General features: G+C 50.8%; 1 protein-coding gene across 7 annotated transcripts in view; it reads left to right on the top strand.

The window, feature by feature from the left end:
- The window catches only part of Kazn (kazrin, periplakin interacting protein), a 988,882-nt gene that overhangs the window by 853,636 nt on the left and 107,609 nt on the right, over window positions 1-27,637 (top strand). For 2 of the 7 annotated variants that reach the window (XM_087549466.1, XM_087549469.1), the window contains exon 1: window positions 6,323-6,737. In XM_087549466.1, coding sequence (XP_087405592.1) covers window positions 6,530-6,737 — 208 coding nt within the window. In that variant the 5' untranslated portion in view covers window positions 6,323-6,529. 7 annotated transcript variants of the gene reach the window in all.

The following is a 27,637-nucleotide window of genomic DNA, read 5'->3' as shown; positions in this document are numbered from 1 at the left end:
CTAGGCCAGCCTAGCCTACAAAAGACACCATTTTAAAAAACAAACACATGAAAAAGTAATGGGCCAGCCTAGAACCCGTCTACACACTCTCTAAGCCAATACTCCGCTTGCTTAGATGTAGAAATAAAAAACCATGTTCCTGTGGTCACACACCACACAGGGCCCCAACACTGCAGCTAGCCCAAGTCTCCAGAGTCTCTGGAAGTCCTGTTGGAAAGGGAGTAAACAGGGGTGTCAGAAACCACACCCTCGGACTGGAGAGATGGCTCAGCAGTTAAGAGCACTGATTGCTCTTCCAGAGGTCCTGAGTTCAAATCCCAGCAACCACATAGTGGCTCACAATCATCTGTAATGAGATTCAATGCCCTCTTCTGGTGTGTCTAAAAGACAGTGTGTACTCATATAAATAAAAAATATAGATCTTTAAAAAAAAGAAAGAAAGAAAGAAACCACACCCTCGGCAGGCTCACAGTTCATAGCACGCAGCTACGACCCTTTGGAATCACTATGGCCACAGTTAAACCTGTTCTATAGGGGTTCACAGAGGGCTGGCCTGACTGACATCTTGAGTTCAACACCAGCACCACATAAAAGCAGGCCCAGGATCCCAGCATTTGGGAGGGAGAAGCAGGAGGATGAGAAGTTCAAGGTTATCCTTGGTTGCATCATAAACCTTCGGCCAGCCTGAGGCACCTGAGACCCTGAGGTGCCAGCACAGTGGACCAAGCGCTTGCCTCATGAGCCTGGTAATGGGAGTTCTAGCCCCAGAACTTACTTAAGTGTGGAAGGAGAAAAATCAACCCCACAGAATTATCTTCTGACCTCCACACACAGGCTGGGGCATGTGCACACACGTTCATACACACCACACACACACGAAAAAATTCTTTTAGGGGTTGGGGATTTAGCTCAGTGGTAGAGCGCTTGCCTAGCAAGCACAAGGCCCTGGGTTCGATCCCCAGCTCCGAAAAAAAAATTAATTCTTTTGTGTGTGTATGCCAGATGTGGTAGTCTGGTCTTTATGGTGAGATCCAGAACAGCTAGAAAAATCCTATCTCAACAATAATAGTAGTAATAATAATAATATAATAATAATAATAACAACAACAACAATAATAATTTTTAAATGAAAAATGTTTTACTAGAAACACCCAGAAATCTCCAATAGACTCAAATGTGTATCTTGAAGCAACCGGCCAACACAGTGGTGGATCCAAATAGGACCTTGCTGTGTTTTGTCCCTTAAGCCAATTTGTCTTATAGTGGTATCCTGTAATCTTAATGGAGTGCTCTTGGAAATGCAGAGGCTGGTACAAGGAACCACACTGAATCCTCTGTGTGCCCCCCCCCCACTCCGGGCTCTTCTGTGTTTTCTCTGGTGGCTCCCTGCTGGCCTGAGGTCAGGGTCAAGGGATAGCATCTGGCCTCAGAGCCCAGACTAGAGCAGTCTCCACCCACTGGCTGGACCGTGGCTCTCCCTCACCTCTCTGACTTCTCAGCCATCAGCTCTAAACTGTCCAAACCATCAAACAAATCTGCACAAGGCTCAATGGGAAGTCATCGACCCAACGGCCTCAGCCTTTCTGAGCTCCTCATCGTCCTTTCTGCCTCCTGCAGACGCCCGACCAGACCTGTGGGCCCTGAGGAAGGACAAAGCAAAGTGAAACCCAGGCATGGCTTCCTCCTGCACTGGGTTCCAGTAGGTCCTTTACGAGTGTGAATTTCTAGGTCTCCTAAAGCCCCTAGTTTGAAAATAATAACAATAAATAAATAGATAGGTAAATAGATTAATTGACCTGGATAAAATTCTTGTAAAAACCTGAGTTGGATATCCCCTCAAAACCCATGTTTTTTTTTTTTAAAAAGAAAAGAAAAGAAAAGAAAAAAGAAAAGAAAAATAGGAAAGTGCTGTAGAGATGGCTCAGTGGTTAAGGACACCGACTGCTCTTCCAGAGGTCCTGAGTTCAAGTCCCAGCAACCACATGGTGGCTCACAACTATCTGTAATGGGATCTGATGCCCTCTTCTGGTGTGTCTGAAGACAGCGACAGTGTACGTGTATATATAAAATAAATAAATAAATCTTTAAAAAAAAAAAAAGGAAAAAAAACCTAGGCACGAAGCACACGTGTGATCCCAGTATTGGGGAAAATAGGTGGATTCTAGGCCAGGAACAGACTGTCTCCAATAAATAAATAAGTAAGTGAGCAGAGTCTGAAGACCTCAGCCTTCCTACACATATCAGCGCACACATAGACCACAGGCAACTTGTAGATCTGCACAGAAAGGTCTCCTGGGCCCTGGGTGGTTTTCTCGGGCATGGCCAGGACTGGCCACTCCCTGTGAAGGAGACCATAGACATGTGCACAGGAATGTGGGTCAAGTGTTTCCCAGAACAGTCCTGAAGGAAGCACCTAGCAGATAGTGTGCTAGTGGATTATGACGTCCAGCCTTGGCTAGCAGGAGACTGCCCCAGAGGCATGCTATGAGCAGGAGACCTGGGGGAAGCCCAGGAATCTAGGGAAAGTGAACCGAACCCATCCTTAACATGACGTTCTTGTCTTTAGTGTGGGGTGTACACACACACACACACACACACACACACACACACACACACACACACACAATGAGCCAGAGCCTATCTTTGCTGAGAAAGGAGAGCAGGGGAAATTCCCCAGGGTTGTGACCTTGTGACAGGCCTGGGTGATTGACATGTCCCTGGGAAGTTTGTGTAAGCTTCTTCCAGGTTGTCCTGGAGAGAGCACAGGTGGCCAGCGGGCAGCACAGAAAGCTCTAGGTGACGCAGTTGCTTCGTTTCGTTATTCTTCCTCTCTTTCTTTCCTATTCTTAAGATGGTTGCTTTTGTCTTTAAGATAAGTGCTTTGCTTGTGTGTATATGTATGTACGCCACGTGGATGCCTGGTACCCAGTGAGGTCAGAAGAATGCATCAGATCCCCTGAAACTAGAGTTACAGATGCTCGGAGCGGCCATGAGACTTCAGGGACTCCACCTGGGTCGTCTGCAGGAGCAGCCAGTGCTCTTAGGTGCTGAGTCATTTCTCCAGTCCCTGGTTCTTAAGTTAAAAAAGAAGAAAACTATCAACGTCCAAAACTAAGATAAGTACCTGGAAACCTTGGTCCCGTATTCTTGTGCAGGAAATCTACAGTCTCGTCCATGGCGACTGACCACAGTCCCCACCACACCCTAGTGTTACCCGGAGATACCAAAGCCAAGCAACCATTCATGCTCTTGGGCTCTCTTCCCTTATCCGGGACTTAAGAGCGTGTCTCTAACAAGAATGGGAAAATAGGCTGGTGTATACCTCTAATCCCAATACTCGGCGAGACTCAGTGCAAGCTCGAGGCTACCCTCTGTTACATGGTGAGTGCTAGGGTGCTTGGGGCAACAGAATGAGGTTTTGCATTAAAAAGAAAGAGAAAACAAACCAGAAGTGGGGAAATAGAAGTTGGCCCCTAGGAGTTCACTGTATTTCAGCAACTGTGGGAGAAGAGTGTTTCTCTGCGGAAGTGAAATTCTAAGTGGTTTTGTTTTGTTGTTTTTTTTTTTCCTAGACAGGGTTTGACACAACTGGGAACTCACTATACTGTCTAGGTTGGACTAGCCTTCCTGCCCTAGCTTGCTGGACCATTATGCCCAGCTTTTGCAAAACATTTAGCAGACAAGGTGTCCTAGTGAGCATTCCAGTGTTGCCGTAATAAACACCGTGACTGAAAGCAATTTAAAGGAGGAAAGGGTTTATTTCCGCGTGCATTTTCAGATCCCAGCCCATCACTGAAGGAAGGCAGGGCAAATACGCCACACAAGAATTGTGGGAAAACACTGTTAGCTGGTTGCTCACGGAGTGATCAGGTGGTGTTCTCATGCAGTCTAGGACTGCCGACCTAGAGATGGTTGAAAAGTTATTTCTCCATCGCTGAAATGAGCCGATTCAAGCCAGTTTAGATTATATTAAATTCCGGCTTATTGGGAAACTGCTCTTGGGTGGGCCAGTTTACTGGCCCCAGGAAAGGAAGCTAAGAGAGTCACCACGGGAAGGGAGAGAGAGGGGAGAGGGAAGAGTAAGAGAGAGCAAGAGACCCAAAGGTCGGGATCATATAGGGAGGAGCCTCTGGGGGAAGGGGAGCCCAGCCTCTGGGCTGGAAAGTTCAGGGTTGGGGGCAGGGTCTGCCAGGTAGAGACTGAGGGATGCTGGGAAAACCTGGAGGCCAGGTCTGTTCTGGTATGTAAAATATTCACCTCAGCCTCTTGTCCCCAGGTCTGAAACCAAATAATGGTACCACCCATAATGGATCGGGCCCTCCCACATCTGTTATTAATCGAGAGGGCAGCCTACAGAGCTGCATACAGGTCCCCGTATGACCCAGGCAACTCGTCAGTCAAGGTTCATTTTCCCAGGCAACTCTAGGTTGAATCTGGTTGACAATGAAAACTAACCAGGACTTCAGGGAAGGTTAAATCAAAAGGACACAGCCTGAATGCCCCATGAAACCTCCCTCAGCACTTCCTGCCTTCCTCTGGGTCTGTCTGTCTTGTCTTTTCTCACTCTTGTATCCCCCCCCCAACTCCCTCCCCAATCCCAACACACATACTGGAGATGTCTCCAAGATGAGATTTCTCCAGGATCCAAGGCCTGGAAAGGGTGTTCCCCAGATTTTCCTGCCAGCATTCTGTCTAAACTCCACCCCCACAGTTACTGGCAAAGGCCAGGTATGCCGCCCCGCCCCACAGTTACCTGGCAATAGCCAGGTATGCCTGATACGATAAAGGGGGCTACTTGCCCCCTCCTCACTCTCTTGCTCTTACCCTCTTCCCCCTTTGTCCTTCTCTTCCCATTCCCTTCCCCCCCTCTCCACATGCTCATGGTTCAACTCCTCTCTCTCTCTCTCTCTCTCTCTCTCTCTCTCTCTCTCTCTGCCCCTACTACCCTCTTAACTCCCCTCCCCATGCCCTGAATAAATTTCTATACTATACCATGGTGTGGCTGGTCCCTCAGGGGGAAGGGATGCCTCAGCATGGGCTCACAAAGGCACCCCCTTTCCCCACACCTCACATCTCACACCTCCATAGAATATATCCCCCCTCTCTTTCTCTCTACATAAACACATCATTTCCACCTTCAGGCGTTCATAATAAGCTTTTCTATTCTCCTCATTCTTGCAAAGGCAGATGGCTTGAGGACCTGCTGTGGCTTGGTGCTGAGCCCATGTCCATCCTCTGGAAGGGCTGGGTGTTTAAGCCATGGGCAGTCTTCTCGTACTGTTGGGGACACCAGCAGCAGTCCTTGGCCTGCCCTTGCGCCCTCCATGATGATCAGGGTCAGAGTTCGGGATGGGGAAGGGGGTCCTGGCACCATCGCACCAGTACCATCATAGTCTCCCCAGCTGGGCTCCGTTCCCAGGGGGAAGAGAATAGAATGGAAGCCTTCTCAGTAATATCCAAATCACTGAGGTTGAGGAGAGATGGAGCTTCTCCCCCATAGTCCAAAGAGTGACTTAAAAAAAAAGGTTTCAGACTTGGAGGCAAGCTATTTTGTTCCCATAGCTTATTGGAGGGCCATTTGCAGGCCTGGAGACTAACAGCTCGCAGAATGGGACAGCGAGAGTCACGGGTCATAGAACCTCGCTTGGGGTCCGCGACTCGGTTTAGAAGGAGTGGGAGTGGTGGTGAGCTCAGGAATGCTTCACCTGGCTGTGCTGCTTGGCTCCCTGCAGTCTACAGTGAGGGAAAGCCAGCCCCTGGCTCCTGGGGCTGTGGGGAAATAATTAGTCCCTCTAAAGAGCATTGTAATCTCAGATCAAAGGGGTCTCCCAGCTGCAAAGCATTTTACAGGCACATGGCCAATCCCTGAAACACCCACTCCTGGCCGCTCCAGTGCTGGGTGAACACCCTCCAAAGTACCATCTTGTCCTGAGCCTGACTGCCCTAGCAAACCTCTGACCCCTAAGGCTAAAGCATCACTTCCCCGGCCACCATACCGCAGGGCCAGGTACAGGCCTGCAGCCTTTCTTCTGACGCACTCAGACTCGAGTACGGTGACTCTAGATCCCTGGGACACCAACATCCACCTTTCTCATCCTGAGTTTCTCTAGGAAGGGCTGGAAAGGTGTGGAGGAGCGGGAGGAGCGGGAGAGGCAGGAGAAGTGGCCTGGGGCCAGACGCATGGGGAGGGGCAGTAGGCGCCAAGGAGGAGGGGTCGTGGGCGTGGTCGGATAGAGGGCGTGGTGTGTGAGGGAGGGCGTGTCCGGGGTGTGGCCAGAGGGTACCTCGGCAGCCCGGAAGGAGCGGGAGGAGGAGCCCCCTTGATCTGGAGTTGTTCCCACGTGAGAAGATCGCGCTGGATTCCTCTGGTGCGGCGGCCGCAGAGTGCCCGGCGCCCGGTGGGGCTGAGATCACTGGCGGGGCGCGCGTGGTCGGCCCGATGCGGCGGCGACTCGGAGGTCTGTGAGCCGGCCGTCCGCCGTCGGAGCCCCGCGCGCCGCCGTGGGGTCTCGCGTCCCGGTCACCCGGGATGCGGGCGGCCGATTCGGGTTCATGGGAGCGTGTCCGCCAGCTTGCGGCACACGGCCAGCCGGCTCCGTCCTGCGGGCGGGATACCGGGCCCGCGCGCGTCCCGGACCTCGGAGCCTGCAAGCTATGCGCGAACGCTGCGGGGCCCCGAGATCAGCAGGGATTTGGGGCAGTTCCCGATGCAGCCGATGGCTACAGCAGCCAGCCGGGTAGGTGCTCGCGCGGTCGGGAGGGCGGCGTGGTTGCAGGCCCCGGAGTCCGGGAGCCGCCGGGGCTGGGCGCGCGGGGGCGCTCGGGGCCGGGAGCTCGGAGCTCCTAGTGGCAAAGTTGTGTCTTAGGAGCGCCGGGTGGGTGCGGCCCAGAGGCGCACTGGAGTTTTTCAGCTTGGGAACTGGGGTCTTGGAGTTCTTTGGCAACACCACTCCTCCTTTTCAGAACCTCAAAAGGACTGCAGGGAGAAAGGTCAGGGCCGTGCCTATCAGGGTCCTGTGATCCCATGGCGCCTGAAGACTCAGCTCCGTGCTGAACTCCAGAGCGTGGGAAAGGGGCTATCCAGTGCAAAATCGGTACGGGCCCCTCGTGAATTCTTCAGCTTAGGTGTTGGGTTCTCGCGGGGCTATTTGGCTCCCTGACTCAAGCGTCCCAAAGCACTACAGGGAAAGAGGTCAAATCTGTTTGTCAGGATCCTGCAAGCTTGTGGTTCCTGCTGGACTCCTGGCTGGACCGGGAGCAAATGTGAGTAAGGGGCTAGCTCAGTGCAAAGTTGAGGAGACCCCCTGTACTGTGCCTGTAACCCATCTGGTAGCCTTACGTCCGGGAAAGAGTGTCCTCGCTCTCCCCACTCGCATTTGCTCAAGCCAAGAGTTAGCTACGTTGGCAAACACTTTTTAACTCGAGCGGTGGGGAGCTCAAGCATTGAGATCTAATTGCGTGTGCTTGGCCGATCCGTCCCAAGTGGAGTACAGTATAGTTCTGTGTTAAAATTCGCCCAGTGGGTGCGCCCATTCCCGTCTCAGTTGTCTCCCTCCACCCGCCCCCAAGTTAAGTCATGGGTTGGGGGAGGAACCTTGGATCCGCCTGACTCTGAGCAAGGAAACAATTTAGATGTAAGTCTGCGAGCTTTTCCGAGAAGTCTGCCATCCTTCAGTTTGAACTTCTGAACACTTTTCCAGGAACAACGGAAGTGCACAGGATTGTTTTAATTGTTACTATTTTTAAATTATTGAACACCTTACTGTGTTGTAGTAATTTTCGTGCAGTGCCCTGAAACCCTACCTGGTATCCAGGCTGTGTTCTGTCCGTGCAGATAGGGACAGGAAAATCCAGAGACTGAGCCCTAAGACTGACTGAGGAGTTCTCTCGCTACCTTGGTGTTAGCATTTCAGATTTTATTTTGTCTAAGTCGGGGTCTTAGGATGTAGCCCAAGCCGACCTTGAACTCCAGATCTTCTGCCGTGCTAGGCAATGGCTACCAGGCCTGGCTTGGGCACCTCAGATTCTGTCTGTTGCATGGCAAAGACTACCAGGCTGATAACTCTTCCAGGCAGGGAGCTCCTGAGCTGTTGAACCCACAGAGTACCTGCCAAATAATTCTTTCCTCTAAGAAGGAGCCAGCTGAGGTACAGCAGCAGCGCATAGGCTAAGCATCTTTTTAAGACTCAGTTTACTCACCGTGGAAATGGGTACTCACTAACAATCATGCAAAAGATGCCGTGTCAGCTACCTGTGTGGCACATAGGCGACATTCCAGGTACTCAGGAGGCTGAGACAGGAGGATGGTAAGTTCAAGGGCTGCCTGTGCTGCAAAGTGAGTCAAGGCTACCCTGGGTGTTTTAGCGAGACCCTGCCTCAAAATAAAAGGTATGACCCAGCTTAGTGGTAGGGTACTTGCCCAGTGTTTGAGGATCCAGATTTGGTCTCCAGCATAAAGGAGAAAATGGGCAGGCGAGATGACTTGGTGGGAAAATGGCACTTGCTGCCATACCTAAGGACTTGAGTTCCATTCCCCAAGGGTCCACACAGTGAAAGGAGAGAGTTGTCCTGTGTACCTCCCCACTTCCAATCATGCACACCGTGTGTGTGTGTGTGTGTGTGTGTGTGTGTGTGTGTGTGTGTGTGTGTGTGTGTGGAGAGAGAGAGAGAGAGGCAAGAGCAACTGAGAAATCACCCAGCCTATGTCACAGCAGGTACATGACAAATACTAGTCCTGGCGTTTTCATACCTGGCATACCTGCTGACCTACCTGTCTCTACCCCAGGGACTCAGTTTCCCATTAGGCTGTGACACTGCCTGCCTGTCTCTGCCCTTTTGAACTGTGTGTGTCATGATGACTTTTGCCCCATCTGTAAAAAATGCTTCAGGGAACTGAGGCCAATGTGTTGTGGCTGTGGACGCTGTTAATTATGTAAACGAGTGGAATATGGCTGGGTGGAGATACGGCTGTTGACTTTTGTGTCTAGATGGGCTCCATTCCTGTGTTTGTGATAACAGTATCCTAATGGCATGCTGGGAATGGGAAATGCCTCCCTCTCACATCTGAGACTAGTTACCCATTTTCCACAGCCCCTCCCTCATTGCATGTCCCTATAGGGAAGAGGGTGCAGGAGATAGCCTTTCCCAGCCCACGGGTTGCATTCCTGCTGGAGACAAGGTGACACCAGCTTGTCATCAAAAAAAAAAAAAAAAAATAAAATAAAATAAAAAAAAAATGCTGACCTTTCTCCAATTCGCTACGATCTTCAACTGGCTCCCTTCCTCCCTCACTTTTTCCTTCTTCTCTCTTCTTCTTTCCTTCCTTTACAGGGTCTTCCATAATCTAGTCAAACTCCATATGTAGTTGAGGATGACTTTCGTTTTCTGACCCTCCTGACTTAAACAGACTGAGCACTGAGACATGCACTGCTATGTCCAGGTTTAGGTAGTGCTGGGACTCGAACCCAGGACCTCGTTGTGCACACTAGGCAAACACTTACCTTGAGCTACATCTCCAGCCCCCCTGTGGCTGGTCCTTTTTAATTTAAGCTTGAATTTATTTTTATTTAGGCACGTGTATCTGTGTCCCTATGCACAGAGGAGGGGATCAGATTGCCTGGAGCTAGAGTCATGAGTGGTTGTTTGTGAGCCGCCCGATGGGTGCTGGGAGCCGAACTCTCAAGAACGGCGTGCACTTTTAACCGCTTAGCTGCTTTTGCACCCCGGTGGCTGGCTTGTCTTCAAGGACAGAGAGTCTCAATGATGGCTGGATGCTGGCGGTAGCCAGCACGGAAGTGGTCTCTGTTTATGGGAGTTTTCTTCTAGGAAGGAAATGGGAACTCTTTGCCTTAGAACCGCAAGCTGAAGCTGTTGGGGGAAGTAAACATTCCAGCCAGTCTGTGCGGCCACTGTCCTTAGATTCTCCGCTGTTTGTACCAAGCTGGACACAATGCTCAGTTCAAAGATCTGAAGAGATGCCTTGCTGGATAAGGCAGTCTGGGAATGAACACTTTGCCTCAGGATGGAGGTCTGGGCACTTTGACATTGCCCTGAGATCCACGGAGTGGTCATGCTAGGGAGGGTGCTAGCTCTGACCGCCAGTAAATGGATCCACGACCAGAGCAGAAGATACAAGCCACCAGCTGCTTGTATAGTCCACGCCCCACTTCTCCCCAGTTCCCTCTGACCCCGAGGTACCTGTGCCTCTCGATGTGGGAAATCATTGTCCTGAGTGCGGGGCAAGTGAACCAGATGCCTACTGGGTGTTCTTAAACTGGGAACTGAATTGAATTGACCCGCCAGCCATTGTCACTCATTCAGTCCCAGTCCGAACACCTGCTGAGCCAGGTGCTGTTAGAGCTGTCCACCTTACAGTAGCAGAAACGACTGCAGTCCCGTTTCCAGGGCGCCTAGACTCTGTGGGAAGAGATTTCCCATAGGCAAAGGTGTCCGAGATAGACATGTCCAAGGACCAGAAGTGCAGTGCAGAAAATGGAGCTGGGAGGGGATCTGGCTGGTGGGACTTGGGGGATACCTGGTGTTAGAGAGTGTGGTCAGAGATGAAGGCCTACGAAGTGAGGCTTTTGGGTGCGGAGACTCTAAAGCAAGGGATTGCAGCTAACATTCCTCTCTGTGAACTAGACCCTGAATCTCTCTACATCTGAACTTGGTGGGTTTTAGTTCATTTTTTGTTTCTTTGTTCTTGAGACAGGATTCCCTCTGTCCCAGACTGGCTTCAACTCACTGTGTATCCTCCTTTGAATTGCTTTCAAAGTGCTGAGATTGAAACCTGGGCCACAATGTCTGGTTTATGCTATAGCTTTTGTACCTCTTGGTAAAATTTAATTTTTTTGTTTCGTTTTGCTTTGGTTTGGTTTGGGTTTTTGTTTCCAGACAGGAATTCTCTGTGTAGTCCTGGATGATCTGGGACTCACTCTGTAAACCAGTCTGGCCTGGAACTCAGACATCTTCCTGCCTCTGCCTCCCTGGTGCTGGGGTTAAAGGCATGACCAGCCACCACCACTCACCACGTAAGATAAAAATTTGAAAGAGAGAGAGAGAGAGAGAGAGAGAGAGAGAGAGAGAGACCCCTCACGCCATTTTAAAAGCTCTGTACAGACTGAGCTGTATCCTTAACCCTAGCCCAACCCTTTCTGAAATCTTTGTGACATTGTTACCTTTCTTTTCCCTCTTGTTTCTCGCTGTCAGGGCTTAGTATCCAGTTAGTGTACCCTGGGGCACCTGTTCCCTTGAGCCCTTCTCTGCATAAACTAAACAAGAAAGCTTGTCTTAAATTGTTCTCAGAATAACCTGGAATAGGTGTGGCTGCCAAGGAACCCTGGTGCTTGGAAAAGTTGAGGGACTTGCCCAAGGTCACACAGGCAGTCGGTAGCTCCTCCTAGGAGTGCGCTGGTTGACCTCAATCTTGGAGAAAGGGAAAAACCTTGTGAAAACACTCGAGGAAGCAGACACTAATAAACCTAAGAGTTTTTTTTTCCTTTTAACTTGTTTGTTTGTGGGAGGGGTTGTTTGTTTTCCAAGACCGGCTTTCTTTGTGCAACCCTGGCCATCCTGGACCAGGCTGGCCTCAAACTCTTGAGATTCGCTTGCTTCTATCTCGGGATTAAAGGTGTGAGCCGCCATCACCCAGCTCCTTTTAAATTTTTATCTTACAAAGAGCAAAAAGTCTGCCTTCTCCACACGCGTGGCTTCAGCAGCACCAGCCTTCCTCGATCTAGCTTTAGCAAGACATTCTGTTACCTGCTCTGCAAAGGCCTTCTGCTAGGAAGAGGTTGCGATAGCGTTTCCCCTCCACACCAGGCACTGGGACACTCCTAGCAGCCGCCTACAAAGATCAACTGGCTTCCTTTACTATCCCCATATAGCAGAGCAGGGTGGAGGTCACAGGACCTAGGCTGTCCAGGTGATCAGAGGTATAAACCACTTTGAAGATTGTTTTCCCAGGGACCCTTGCAGTGGTTCAGTGCTTTGGACCGAATCTTATCCTTGGCCAGGGCAAGTGCAGGTTTAGACATAAATATACACCGGTTAGGATTTCTGGATTCTGCTTCTTACAAGCTGTGTGCCATCCAATAAGTTACTGAACGTCCCAAGCCTCAGTTTTCCCTTCTGTAAAGTGGGGAGTGCTTTTATACCCACTTGAGTTGAAGCTTGAACAGGAGTCTAATTGTTGGCCTGTTTTTCTGTGGGCCCTGGTGCTATTGGTGCTACCAGGAGACGGGGGAATTCTCGAGGTCTAAAAGGGCTTGACATGTGTGGAGCTGTGTGTGACAGTGTGTGGAGCTGTGGAGCTGTGTGTGACATGCCACCTATATCATTGTAGTCAGGACTGTTGAGGTTTTTTTTTTGTTTTGTTTTTGTTTGTTTGTTTTTTGGTGTGTGGTAGTCTCCTATAGCTCAGGCTTGCCTAGTATTCTCTATGCGGCCAAACTTAGCCTTGAACTCGGATCCCTGCCTCTTTCGTCCCTCCCCCTGTTGCTGGGATCCCCAGGGTGCATCACCAGGCCAGTGTATATTGGGATTTGGTCAAGCAGGTGTCTCTCGGAAGGACTGGATGCTGCCTTGCCCTTGTGAGTCACTGGAGAATCTCCACAGTGGTTGCAAACAGTCTTGATTTTCTCAGTAATATTCCAGTTTGAGTTACCTGGTCCATTTGTCACTCGATCTGCAGGAAGGAGGGTTTATGCTTCTATTCATCGTCTCAAGGAAAGCGGCACCTCCCACCCTGAGGTCCGCCTCTGCCATCATGATTAGCTTGTTCCCCCACCCCCTGGAGCTGAGGACCGAACCCAGGGCCTTGCGCTTGCTAGGCAAGCACTCTACCACTGAGCTAAATCCCCAACACCACCCACCCACCCCTCCCACCCCCGCCTCTGCCATCATGATAGGGTAAGTTGTCACAAATGTTAGATCAGGTGGATTTTCGAGCGAGCGGACAGGCTTTTGCCCCAGCAGATAAACCAAGCACATCGTTAAAGCTGGCCAAAGCAATCACGCAGGAGCCCAGTGTTGTGAGTCACTAAGGGCTTAAACACTCTAGAGAGGGGAGCCAGGCTGGGGAGGTGTGCACAAGCGTGTGCATGTGCGTGTGTGTAGTTATTTCCCCTCAGTAAAGGCGTTGGATGTCATATGTGTCAGATGAGTGCCTTCCAGGGAGGGGGGACGTCGGGATCACCGCCAATTCTCAGGGGCCACCTCCTCTGCAGTCCCTGTGCAAGCCTTCGTGATGGTAGAGACCTCAGGTTTTCTCTCGTTTGCTGCTTGGATGCTTTCAAAAGAGGCCAGATGGAGGACTCTGCTCAGGGTGATTCCGCTCAGCTCTTGCCCAATATCCACGGCCCTGCAGATGCTGTAGAAACCCCTGATCTGGAAGAAATTCCCAGCCAGGTGGGAACTGCAGGTATGTGAGACCCGATGTCTCAGCCCTGGCCTGGAGACACTGAATCCTGGCTGTGCAGAAGGGGGCCAGGGAGGGCAGTGTGGTTTCTGTCCCCTTGTCCATGCTAGATTTGAGGGAGTGTACCAGGAAACACCCACCACCTGGCACCTGGTGGCTGATCCGCAGGTGCCTGGATTAGGATGTTGGCACAGGCTAGTTTGGGCTGTAACTTTATCGCAGGCATTGAATGTTTCATGCCTTTCAATTGTGTGGAAGCTTCGGAAGGCTCTCCCTAGAGAATGACAAAGAAGGTGCAAACAACAGCCGGGTCTCCTGGGAGCTTTGTTCCCACACCTACCTACACAGCCCTGACACCAGACTCCTAACTTTGAAACCCTGTGCACTGAAGCAGGGAAGAATGTGCCCTTTCCCCAGGACAGCGAAGAATGTGTTCTTTCCTTAGGGCATTTGCCAAGATTCAAGTTTTGCTCTGATGCAGGCGCTAAGGTCTGTTGATCCCCATGGCCAGGAGATAGCTGGCATTCTCCCCATCCTACAGATGAAACCGTTGAGGCCCAAAGAAGTTATTGGATACTAAGCGTCTGTTCCAGATTGCCTTCTGCACAGCAAGGCCATCATTCTCGGTGGTTTGGGCCACAGCAGAAGTCAAGATCCTGGGAAAACCGTGGTCTTTCCTTTCTGCCTTTCTGTTTTTAATTTTAGCTTTGTTTCCTTTCTGAGACAGGGTCTCATGCAGCCCAGGCTGGCCTTGAACTTGGTTATGGCAGAGGATGACCATGAGTTTTTAGACCTCCTACCGTCTATCTCTCAAGTGCTGGGACTGTAGGCTTATTCTGGGGTGTGTGTGTGTGTGTGTGTGTGTGTGTGTGTGTGTGTGTGTATGTGTGATGTCTCTCTCTCACTACACTAGTCAAGCCTCACACTTAGCCCTCCTGCCTCAGCCTCCGTAGTGCTAAGATAACAGGCATGAGCTGTTGAGCTGGCCTACGGGCTGTTCTCTCAGGCCTGTAGTTCCCAGAGCTGTTCCTACCTCTGTGTCCTTAAGAGAATCCACCCATAACCCCCGCCCCCAAACCCCACCAGAATTTCACTAGTAGTGGATCCGTGCTAGGAGAGTGTTCTGTCCCCACCTGCCTTTGCTGTTTAGGAACCCAGAATGCAGACCCTTGAGCGGGGAACCTAAAGGCCGGGCTAAGTAAATCTCTTCTGTGGTGCGGTGTGGAGGCTGAAGCCTGGAAAGGGACAGACGCCCGGAAGCCATGACTACTGGTTTTCAGGGTCAGGTGGGTTCTAATGAAAGTCATATGAGGCCCTTGGGATATAGTCTTCCTCCCTCTTCATTGACTTCCCAGGGGTCTGAAACTGCTGAGACAGATCACAGTAGTCTGGGGTGCTGGTTACCATGAAGGGTTTGTATTGTTTTTTTCTTAGCCGTGGCTCTCCCAGGCTGGTAGAGAAGTAACCTTGTAGCTGAGGATGACCTTGAATAATTATAATGACAATAACAACAACAATAGTAAGTCCAGAAGTAACCTTGTAGGTGAGGATGGCCTTGAATAATTAATATAAATAGTAATATTAATAATGATAATAGTAATGAACGAATTCTCCTTCCCTTTGCCCTCTTGTTCCTTCTCTTCCTCTTCCTCTTCTTATTCCTCCTCTTCCTCCTCCTCCTCCTTTTCTTCTTCTGAGGCAGGGTCTCCGTAGGTAGCCCTGGCTGACCTGGAACTTCCTAAGTAGATCAGGCTGGCATCAAACTTACAGAGACAGTAGAGTGCTCAGACTACACTGGTACTCACTCCCACACCCCCACACCACTAAGCGAGGGTTCTAAGTGTCTCAGATTCAAAGCCCCGAGTGTTTTTGTTGTTGTGATATATCCCCTTTGGGAAACCGGCTCTTATTGTAGGCTAGCCTTGAACTTCTAACCCTCCTGCTTCCACCTCCCAGTTCCTAGGACTACGGGCTCTTGGCTATACCGTTGTGTGTTTGTTGTTGCTCTATGCAATCCTGGGGATGCAACCCATGGCCCTGTGCATGTTGGGCAAGCATTGTACCGGCTGAGCTACATTCCAGCCCTGCGTTTTGACACAGGATTCCACAGACCAGACTTTGAAGACTTGCCCTTTGCCTTTTGGGCGGGGTCGGGCATTCTGGCTTCCCTGAATTCTAATATCACTACCAGCAGTCTTTCTATCTCCCATGGGTGTCAGTAGTGGACACAGCCTAGTTAAACTCATGACTAGGTTTAGCCCCCTCCTCCCTCCATTTTCAGCCATGCGCTGACTTCCGTTCTTAGACTTTCCGTAGAAGGACCACATGGATGGGTTCCTGGTCTTGTGAGCTCAGGAGCCCCTGCTGTGCTAAGACAGACACAGGGCACTCAGTTGCCCCTACGTAGGGTCCGCCCAGGGCAGCCCACAGTGTTCTAGTGCCTTCTGTTGAAATGCTGTCCCTGGCTGTCCAGAGCCAGTGCCTGGCTGGGTGCTAAGGAGACAGAGGAAGCCAGTTCTTGTTTGCGATTCTTCCATTCTTTGGTTCTTCTGGTCCCCCAAGCCACCGGTGGAGCCTGTTTTTCCAGCCTTTCAGAGCCCAGCCTCCACCCGCCCTGCCCCACGTCCCCTTGGACACTTTTGTTGCTGGTGCTGAGGTTCTGTGGAAGCAGACTCGTTTAGCCGTGCGCCTGTCCGTGTTCCCTTCAGCCACCTCACATTCCTCTCTGCCTTGGAGAGGACCACCGTGAGGACTGCCTCCTTCATATCCTTGGGAACTTTCTCTGTACACTTAGGGGTCAGGGACTTGGGTATTGACGGGTAGATACGCCCTGTTTTGGATCCTCTGCGTGTTGAGCCCCAGGCTGAGTCGATTTAAGTCAATTCTATGGTCCAGGCTGGTGCTGGACATCCTTCCATTTACAGGTTCAAAATTGACATTTGTTTATTTATTGACAAGTGCAAAGGCCTGTGGATACCTTTTGGGAATGGCTTTTGCCTTCAACCACATGAGTCCCTGGGACAGAACTCGGGTTTTCAGGCTTGGAGAGGATTGTTGTAGCCGTTGTTGTTAGTTTGTTGAAACAAGGGTTTGCCCTGTGGCCTAGGCTCACCTTTGGCTCCCGATCTTTCTGCAGCCACCTCCCAAGTGCCAGGATTGCAGGCTGTGTCACCTGTTTGGCTGTGCAGTTGCCTCTTTAAGGGGGTGGGGACAACTTGGTCTCTTATCACCTCTTGGCCATGGTGTATTATTTGTGACTGCCTAGCTTTGAGTCCCCTCCTTATCCCGAGGATCTGCCTAGGGCAGAACGGTGCCCTGGGTTTCACTGGGAGGCAGGGCGTTCTCCAGGACTCAGGGCACCAGGCAAGGCCCTGTGATGCCTTCTCGGGGCATTAAGCTGGGGCCATAATTTGTTCATGTTTGCTTCCAGCCTATGTGCTGGACCTTGCCCTGGATGACCTCTCTGTCTCCCTTCAGATAATGCACCAGGGGATGGATTCCTGGGGTTTGTGGCTCTATAACCACCCACACACCATGGGTAATTCTTGCTGCCTGTGGGCTTCTAGTGTGGCCTGAGCTGGGAGTAATCACTGACCCAGAGCAGCCTTTTGTGGGGCAGATTCCCACAGCGTTCCATTAAAGTCCCGAAGTCAGGTAGGAGGGCAGCTCCATCTATGGCTTTCTTGGGCTCCTCTGAGGTCCTTCTGCTACTCTGGTAGCTGAGAAAGAGGCAAGCTTGCATTCTGGATGCTCCCTGTCAAAAGCAGAAGCTCACCCTGGCTTCTGTCGCCGACGTAAGGCTGTCCATACAGGATGCTTTTTCTCCTGTGGTTCTTCAGGTGTGGCTACAAGTGTCTGCCCTGTGGGAATGTTCTAGAACGGACCCTCTCTTTATAGTGTTAATACAAAACCCTGCTCTTTGGAAGAGTTTATTCTGAGCCACATGCGAGTGCCCAAGACCCCAGGGGCCCTGAGTGGGATTCCATTTCCAAAGAACTTACACACAAACTTCTATAGCCACAGAACAAAAGAAAGTCATGATTCAACAATGCAAGTACCAAATCCGTGCACGGGGACATCAAGTAGGCAGGTGACAGCAGAGCAAGGACTCAGAGATGCTCTCTGCTATCATACGCTGAGGTTGGTGAAAGCTGGGGTCTGCTAAGTCAATACATTGCAAACATGCTACCTCACAGTCACAAGCCCTTGAGGTCAGATCCAGGTTGTATAAATGGCCCGTGAAGGTACCAAAGAGATAGGAGATAATTTTAGCTCTTGACCTGCAACATTCCTTCTCTCCCAGGCACAAGTCCTAAACGGTTTTAACCAGCCCTTCAGAGAAGGAACTTCGGTTCTCAATAGGGGAAACCGAGGCAGGCGCCATGGGACAGATGTTTGACAGAAGTTTCCAAAGCCTCGTGGGGATTGGAGAACCGAACTGTACATTTAACTAACTTGTAATCAGTCACTTGTGACCGGTGGTCAATTCAGATGCAATCAGGGCTCCCAGTGTTTCTATGGCCTGTTCCGGATTGCTTATAAAAAACGTAAGGTGTTTGTTTTGCTAAGGCCGTTCCCTAAGGCATGACCACTGGACCATCTGTCTGACTCACCTGGGAACCCATTAAATGTCATTTGTTAGGCCCTGTACCTGACCCAGATAGGGGGAAAAAAAATCTGAAAATGGACCTTTGAATAGGGCATTTTAAAGATCAACTTTATTATATTTTGTGTGTGTGTGTGTGTGTGTGTGTGTGTGTGTGTGTGTGTGTGTACACCTGTTGGGACCAGTAGAGACAGCACATCCCCTGGAGTTATAGGCTATTAAATCTTGACTGAATACGAAACCATGGGAAGCAGAGGACCCTCAGGGTTCTTCAGAGTTAATCGATATTTTTATTTCATAATTTAACCATTATGCTAAGATTGGTCCTTCCCATAACCACATAGTACAAATTGGCAGGAATATGTGTAGGGCCACTTCAGTTGGGATTTCTGTCCTAATCCCAAGCCAAGATTTATCGAACGAGTTTTACAGAGCTGAAGTCAGCATCTCGAACAGCAGTTTTTTTGGAGCAGACACTCCCAGCAACACGATCCAAAAATATGCTAGTTTTATGTACATTGAATCTCATGCTGGGAAGAAAATACCAAGAAGTCTTGGTTTCCCATAGTTAAACTGTTTATGTTTCTGTAAGAGCAGAAAGTTCTGCATATCCAATAGAAACGCACAAGTCTTGGATCTGAGCCGAGGGGTTTCAGACATTTCCGTTGGCACCGCACGGCGGGAGGGCACGAGGGCACACACAGAGCGGTGCTCATGTCATGTGATCAGAACCAAGGCCGCAGGGAAGTGGCGGGATGCAGCACGGGGTGGGTGTTGCCGGAATGACCCTAAGTTCCTTACGCTTTTGAACTTGGCTTGATTTTTGTGTGTTCGGAAACCTTTTACTGTTGACAGGTTATTTATGTATTATTTCTTTATTACGATGCTCACATTCAGGACCCAGAGGTTAGGAAGTTGTGGTGCTAAGGAGAAGCATCCTGTGCTTAAGGAGTGGCCTGTGCCGCTGTGCTCCTCATGCTGGAAGTGTGGGCCTTACCCGTCTTTTTGCAGATTTCAGTTTGGTTTTGCTGACACAGGGTTCTCCTTTTGTAGCTCTGCCTGGCCTGGGGCTGTGTACACCAGGCTGACCTCGACCTGTTGGCACCTCTCAGGTTCTCTGCATTCCCTGCAACGGTGTCTGTGCTTCTCTCCTTCCTATCTCTCTTTGCTCATTGCCGTCGTGGGTGGGCTTACACTAGACCCTCCATCTGTTGGCTCTTTGCATGTGAGTTCCGTCCAGTTGACTTGATATGGAGTACATGACACTTCAGTGAGGTCCCAGGTGAATCCCCTCTGTGAGGTCCCTGTCACCAGCCTTCTTCCTGGGACAGCTGGACACACTGCTTGGGGCTCAGGCTCGGTGGGGTGGCTCCCTCACTATCTCAGAAGCATTAGCTCTTTACAGACACGTACGCAGGGGAAATGCTAGATAAGAAAATACATTGCGGGGCTGGAGAGATGGCTCAGTAGTTAAGAGCACTGACTGCGGGGGCTGGAGAGATGGCTCAGCGGTTAAGAGCACTGACTGCTCTTCCAGAGGTCCTGAGTTCAATTCCCAGCAACCACGTGGTGGCTCACAACCATCTGTAATGGGATCTGATGCCCTCTCCTGGTGTCTGAAGAGTGAGGGTGTACTCACATACATAAAATAAATAAATCTTTGAAAAAAAAAAAAAAAGAAAATACATTGCTCTCTTCAGAGTCTAAGGACTGACTGGGCTCTTGGGTGTCACATAGCTGGACTCATCTTTCCTGAAAACTGTCTGTTCTTTGCTGCGATGGAGTTATCTGCTTGTCCCAAGAGTCACTTGGCCTCTTGAATGAGGCTTGCTCCAGGTCAGGCACCGAGATGGACCAAAGCTGACACTGTATTTCTTGGTCACAACTGATTTGGTAGGCGGCAGTTGTCACCAGCCAGCTTGCAATGCCACGAACGGACCAGACAGTGCCTCAGTGCCTGTGGGGTGGCTTGCTTCTTTCTTTCTTTCTTTCTTTCTTTCTTTCTTTCTTTCTTTCCTTCCTTCCTTCCTTCTTTCTTTCTTTTTCATTCTAAGTTAGTGATAGTGTAAACATCTCTCATCTGGGCCACTTAAAAACCTCAGCCAGCTATGCTATATTGTGTATGGGCATGTGTGTGTGTGTGTGTGTGTGTGTGTGTGTGTGTGTGTATGTATGTATATATATATATATATATATATATATATATATATATATATATATATTTGGAAACTGACAAAATGAGAAACACAAGAGCCTTCAGTCGGTTCAGAAGAAGAGATCAGGGCCGGGGAAGGCCGCAGATACTCATGCAGGGCCTGTTAGAGACTTCGCCTCCAGACCTGTTTTCTGAGTTTGAGTTTTCAGTGCCCAAGCTCTCAGGCACGGAGATCCAGCCCCAACCCCACCCCACCACATCCAGTGCTTGTGCCCCTTCACTTCCAGTGTTCCTTTATTGAAATCAGACACTTCTCCACGATCATCCGGTGGTCAAGCCGGAGTCTGTGCACCTTCCTTTTCCCATGGGAGGCATGAAGCAGACTTGCAAGGAACACCCGGGGATGCCCTATCTTGACCCCTCTCTGCCGGCAGCTTGTGCCAGGGTGACTGTCCTGCACGTGCATTTCTTGGGCTTCTGGAATGGGTTGAAGCCTCCCTAGCTGCTGGGGTCTGTAGTCTCTGGCTTCCACCAGCAGCACTCACTCCAAAAGGCCCTGGCATAAAGGTGTTCAGTGTCAAGAGCTAGTCTGGGATGGTGCCATCGGGATCACGCTGGGTAAATCACACACAGCCGTTGCATTGCTGGTTTGAGTAGGCTCACATAGTACCAGGCTGAGCCTTGTACTCTGTATTCTGTGAGCAGGCCGTGAGCTGGGTGGGAGTGGGGGTGGGAAGCCACCTGGGGCTTCCATCTACATTTTTTAAATACTTTTCCCCTCTGCTCTCCTGAGAAGGCAGCTTTCTGCTTAGAAGAGCCTGACCTTTGAACTGTTGAGGGAACCAGACAGCCAAGGTCTGGGGTGGGTGGTGGGTGGGACATATTATTGGGATGTCAGCAGCCACCCCAGGCAGGAGGGGGACACATCCCTGGTCATCACTTGGAGAACTCCAGGAGAGGGTTTCTGGTTTAGACTCTATATTAATACTGCCAGAAGCAGCCAGCCCCTGGCTACCAGAAGCCCTGCTCTAAAAGATCTGTCAGCAAAGAATGTTCTACCTGAAGGCTTGGGACAGAAGGTTCCAGAAGCCCTCAGGAACAATGCTGAAAATCAAGAGGAGAAACAGAATATGATGTCGCTCTCAAGGAAGGAGGAGAAGGGGTAATTTCCCAAGTGTGTGTAGTCGTCTCACACAGTAGGCCAGATTGTGGAGACTGCTTCAATCTCTTGTCAACCTTGTAAGGCAGATGGGGGCATAGAGCCTCAGAGAGGCAGAGGGACACGTTGGGACTCTTGATGGGTGGAAGAGACTCCCCAAACACCTGGAGTTGGAGCCTGCTTCTCGACACGGAGCCACACTCCCCCTCTAGAGGCATCAAAGCTAGAAGTCACAGAAGAAGATGCTGAGACTGCCCCTCACCCCGTTACTTTCCCTTCTTTTCCAAGAACCCCACATCTCCCTAGATCCCAGTTATACACACAGTTAGTTCTTAGGCCACATCACCCGGACTCCAAAAACTGAAAGATGATTTCCTCGTCCTTTTCTTATTTTTCTTTTTGCTCCGTTTGGTTTTCAGCTGGGGGACTCATGTAGCCCCGACTGACTTTGAATTCTCTACATAGTTCAGGGTGACCCTGAACTCCCGATCCCCTTCCCTCCACCTCCTCAGTGCTAGGATTCTAGGCGTACTTCCCCTTGCCGGAGATCGAAATCAGCCCCCCCCCGCCCCGTGCATGCTAGACAACCACTCACTCTCTCAAGCGAGCTACACCCCCAGCCCAGCCAAATACAGCATTTGAAACATTAGGGTCCGTTATGTCTAGTCCGAAGGATGTGGCTTCCTGAAAGGAGGGGCGGTGACGGGGTCCCCATTGGTCCCCATTTGGAAGTTCTCAGAAGCTGATAGTAGAGGTCTCTATGGATGGATCAGGCTGCTTTGGATTTGATTATCATAATCAGGACAGGGGTCCTAGGAAGACAAGGGTGGACAGAGCGGCCTGGAGAGGCTTGGGTGTGCCCAGGAGGTTGCATGCTGGAAAAGACAGGAGCAGGAGCAGGTGGAGGGCCAGCTTCAGGCCAGGCTGCACCACCCACCCTGTGTGACTAGGCTGAGTCACCATTTCTCCCTCTAATGGGAATAATAAAACACACCACTAGGTTGAGATAAGAAACACAAGAGATGCGAGCCCACTTTGAAGACAAAATCAAAGGCCGTCTATTGGGACTTAGTAGTCTGGGTCCCTTGCAGAACCTCCCAGGTGTAAGGACACCATGTTGTCCTATGCATTTCAGGCAGCCTTTCCCTTGTCTTGAGGCTGATCTTACATCTCAGGCTTCCTTTGCAGTTATATTTATTAGGACTGGGTATTGCAGTGGCCCCGTGGCTCATCCCAGAATAGCGCTCATCCCAGAATAGCACCCTGGGATATAGTGATGTGTTTGTGTGTGTTTTGGGGGGTGATATCTGGCAATCAGGTGAACAAGACCCACGCTCACTGGCCTGCACTCCTGGGCTAGGCTTTTATTCTTCATGCCTAAATTTCCTCACCGAGGGAGTCTTGGACCTCTAATTGTCCTGCCTCCCGCCTCTCCTGCCAGGATTATACTTACACTTTTCCATACCCAGTTGATGCAGTGCAGAAGACCGAACCCAAATCTTCGTGCGTGGCGAACAAGTTCTCTGCTCAACCTAGTTAAAGCTCCCATCTGAGGCTGGAAGTTTCCGTGGCCTTCTGCCTAGTAGAGAACCCTGGAGCCATAAAACCCTAGGAGGCCCAGAGCTCCCCAGGTCCTCTAGCCTTCCTCAACTGTAGACTGTTGGATACCAATAGGATTCCTGGGAGCCTGTCCGCCCCAGCCTGGCCTGCTTCTTCTCAGCCCAACGTAATTTTTCAATTAACTGGATTGGCTAGAGACCCAGGCACCCTGGAGTGTGGGAAACAGACCCAGGCCGGAAGTGCCCCCTCTCCTCTGGCTGGATTGGAATTCCGGAGGGAGGATCTTATTTCAAGTGGGGGGGGGGATGACATCAGGATGTGATCTGGTGCCCTCTCTGAGATATCCCAGATGGTGCCTTCTGGGAATCCCAGCCACTCGGTTCTGGGGGAGCCTGCCCTCCTTCTCCATCCCAGCCCTAGATGGGACCAGACTCTCATAAGTGACTTCACTGTTACAAAGCTTATAAAGTTAGTCCTGCTGGGTTTCATAAGTGAAACATTTCAAATATGTGGGGCGTATTTTATCCCCTCCTGAAGCAGCTGTTCAGTCAGTCAGGTAGATAACGAATGAGGAAGGAGTTGAATGCATTTGAGGGTGAAAGCCAGTGCTTTTGAGCCCCGTGTCCCTGATAGTCTCCTTTGGGATTGGTGACGAGTGTCTGCTCTGGTCACACTACCTGAGGCAACCTCGTTGTCTCTCCCACTCTGTCCACAGGTTCTGCTGACCGAGTTGGTCCAGACATCTGGCTGGCTACCTGTACTCCCTGAGGGCTGATACTGTGCTAGGCTGTTTGGAGAGAGCTTTATCACGTCAGCCCCCGAGGCCCACTGTGACACCTATTCACCAAACAAGGGAGAAAAAGTGACCATACGCAGTCCCCGCAGAGGCCAGATCAGGGCATCAGATCCCTGGAGCTGGATTGCGAGGTGGCCTGGGGTTATCCAGAAGAACGTCACATACTCTTTACCCCTAAGCCATTTCTCCTGGAAGAGTCAAGATTTGAACCAGGGAGCTGACTTCAGAATCAGGACTTATCCTGGCCACTACAGTCATTTTCACAGGGGATTAAGGAGAAGGAGTCACATGTCACAAGACAACAGGAATCACCCAGTATTTGTCTCTGTGGCCCTTCCAATTCTGTCAACTTGTTCAGACCAGTCCGGACTTGATTTTATTTCTTGTATTAGGTGGGGGATCTACTAAAGCAGGCATTTCAACTCTGCCACCCCTGTGTGATGGCGGCCCCAGGGGAGCTCACACCCAACCTGATGCCCACTTCCCTATGTGTATGGCTTCGTTCCCCTGTGTGATCATTCAAGTCCGTTGCCTGGGCAGGCTTGTACATGGATGTATTTGACCTTGAGTTGACATTTGAGATTGGCCTAGACTCTACAAGCCCAAGCACATTTTCTAGCCTGACTGCCAGTTTGATCCGTTCCAGTCAAGGTAATGGATCCAACCCTTCCTCTGGGCCTGAGATAATAAACTGTCTGTACGATAGGAATGGAAGCCTGGCCTTTTTTTTTTTTTTTTTTTTTGGTTCTTTTTCTCGGAGCTGGGGACCGAACCCAGGGCCTTGCGCTTCCTAGGTGAGCGCTCTACCACTGAGAAGCCTGGCTTTTTTGCACCCAGAGCGCCTCAAAGCTGGCCAGAACGAACCCGCTCTGACAGTGGCAGGGGTTTGCATCGGCTCCATGGATGCCAGAAGCAGCCGGAGAGGAAACTGAGGCTTGGGGTGCCCGCTCAGTCTCTGGGGCTGCAAGCCAGAGTGGGATGACCTGACTCAGGCTGCGAATCCAGCTTGCCATGAACTATGGGCTCCTGTGTTGAAGGCCAGGGCCACTGCGTGCTGAGGTGACAAATGCCTATCTGTATCCTTCCGGTATTTCCATCTTGTTTACAGGAAGTGGACAGAGGAAGTGAGTAGGGAACGAATGCTATGGGATGGATGTAAGGAAGGTGCCGCCTGGGTAGTGGGCCTGCGGGAAGCTAAGCCAGGCTGGATGGGTGAGTGGGCAAAGAACACACTCCTGGAACAGATTCAGAGAGCTGGTCCTATTTATTGGAGGAAACGAAAGCTATTTAAACCTTTGGGGGGGAGCGGTTCAGTAGGGGCTACCGGGCTGAGTGTACATCCTTGGCTCATTTGCATGAAGAGGAATTCCAGGTGCTCTTAAAGGACCTTATAATGGAAGAAGATGATTAACCTAGCTACCGGCTACTTTCTGGTAAGGCAAAGGTGAGGGGCACAGGGCGATATGTGCGGGGACATGCAGTCCCCGCGGCAGGGAGACAGCGACCCCACTCTCCTCCATCTCAGGATAAGATTTCCAGGGTCTGGGCACGCCTCCACCGGACTCTTGCACCAGGCCCGCTCCTCCCATAGTTCTCTGGCCCCACAAGAAAGGAGGGGAACAGTCAGGGCCATCTGGCGACATCTGTGTCACCACCCCAACCCAATGGACACCTCATTTCTAGAAATTGACTTTGGGAGGGAAGAAAAAGAAGCCCACTTTGAGGTCTGTCCTATCTGGTCAGCCTCTTTTCTTTTCTCGGTATTTCACGAGGTGCTGTTTAGGGGAGGGGCTTGGTTTTGAGCTTTGGAATCTGACGAACTTCAGGAACGGGGCGCGCGCCCGAGCCATCAGAACCAGCTCTCTGACCTCGAACTATCCAGCGCACCCGCTTAATCTCTGCACATGCAAATTGGGGTTAGCTTGTTTTTGCAGCACAGGGAAACAAACACAGGACCTCTCACACAGGCTGGACAGGCTTTGCTACTCTGCCACGCCCTCCAGCCTTTGCTTGTGCTGATTGGTCCAAGCTCTGCCATCGAGCCACGCTCTCAACCTTTGCCTGTGCTGATTGGCTCGAACTCTGCCATCGGGTCACGCCCTCAGCCTTTGCCTGTGCTGATTGGTTCGAACTCTGCCACCGAGTCACGCCCTCAGCCTTCGCGTCTGTGGATTGGAACAAATGGTGCTTGCTGCCCAACTCTAATGCTTGTGATTGAGGAGGAACTCTTGGTCCACGCTCAATGTCAGCCTCTCGGTGAACACCCAGCCCGAGCTGTGAACTCAAGAGCTGTGCGGTTGGTGCTCCAAGATATCTGCGGGTAGGAGAAGAGCAAGGCCCCTGTGGGCAGCAGGAGGCTGGTCCGTGGGGGGGGTAAAGAGCAGTGGAAACAGAAGTAGTTGAGGAGGGAAACTCAGAGCTCTTAAGCAAGTAAAATCGCCGTCACTTCTTGTGTCTGGAGGAGGATCATAGCTTGCAGGGCTTGGCACCCAGCAGGTAGCCTTCGTGTTTGTAGGGGTGGGTGCTCCTCCAAAACTGGCAGGATCGATTTGCCTAGATTCTCTTTCTCTTGCAAGCAGTAGAAAACCTAGCTCAGACTAGCAAGAACAAGTGAGTGTTCATCTATAGGGAATCATTCAGGTGTGGATCTGTCTTCAGGTGTGGTGTGAGTTACCATGGCTATGCTTTGTTGGTTGCCATTCATGGTGGTAAGGACGAATACTCGCTGCCCCAGAGTACCTGGAGTCTTAGTATGAACTCTGGGTGGGCGGGCTTAGGTCATGTGCCTTTCCTTGAACCAATCACAGCGATCAAGGCGAGTCAGCATTGGTCAGTCAAGGACCCGTTTCCATGTGTGAAAGACAGGGCTGGGGGTCAGGGGAAGGTCCCAAGAGGTGTCCCTAAGCCCAGTGGTGATTCTGTGTCAAAAATGAAAAGGGGACTTGGAAACATGGCTATGAAGGCAAATGCTTGCTACATTCATGAGAGCCCGAGGTCAAGTCCCCAGAACCCGAGCAAAGATGTGTATCTTGCATCCCAACTGTCCTAAAAAGACAGGAGGTAGAAACAGGAGAATCCAGGAAGCTCAGGGGCCAGCTAGCCCAGCATATGTCATGGTGAACACAACGAGACCCCATCTGAAAAAAGGTGAAAATTAAGGACGGCACCTAGGGTGGTCCTCTGACTTCTAAGTATATATGTATGCTATAAGTAACCTGTATAAGTATATATGTATGCTCTAAGTAGCTCATATAAGTACACGCACATTCATACTTGAACACTCATACACAAAATAATAAAACATGAAGGGAGTCCCTATCCAGAGATGCCCAGGTTTAGCTCTCAGCAGAGCCTAATCCAGGATGCAAAGAAACTGGGAAGGAATGGTGGGCGAGCCAATCTCCTAGAAGTAGTGGTATTGTGGCTCAGGCCCTAAGTTCTGTGTGACTTCTTGTACGAAGAGCATAGGATAGCCCTGTCAGCCCATCATCTGATTTGGGTGAGCTGTAATTAGTTTGATACTTCTAATAAGACCCGAAACAATGTTTCCACTGAGAACTGGAGGAGAGGCCAACCAGCTCTCTCCCATCCTGACCGACTAAGCACATGACAGTATCTGACTCCTCAGAGCCACCAAAAGCCCGAGCCCAGGCTTGGAGCCTGAGGAGTTCGTACCAGTCAAGATCCATTCACCTGCTCCCCTCCCTGGCCGGACTGTGTAGTCACCGGCTACCCCAGTCCCCCCAAGCCAGACTGTGTATCGATACTGGAACCACCCAGTGAGGGATGTGTGCAGCTTCATGATGCCCAGATAGGTCTCCGGCAGACCAGGAAGACCCATGTTCCCAGGTGACGATCCTCAGATTAAATTTGAGTCTGTCCTTACACTCAGGCTTCCTCCAGTCTCCCTCCCAGGGCAGGGCTTTTAACTGTATCACCAGAGC

This window comes from Rattus norvegicus, chromosome 5 (assembly GCF_021556685.1).
Source record: "Rattus norvegicus strain SHRSP/BbbUtx chromosome 5, alternate assembly SHRSP_T2T, whole genome shotgun sequence".
NCBI classification, from domain to species: domain Eukaryota; kingdom Metazoa; phylum Chordata; class Mammalia; order Rodentia; family Muridae; genus Rattus; species Rattus norvegicus.
This window is presented reverse-complemented; position numbering and strand designations above follow the sequence as displayed.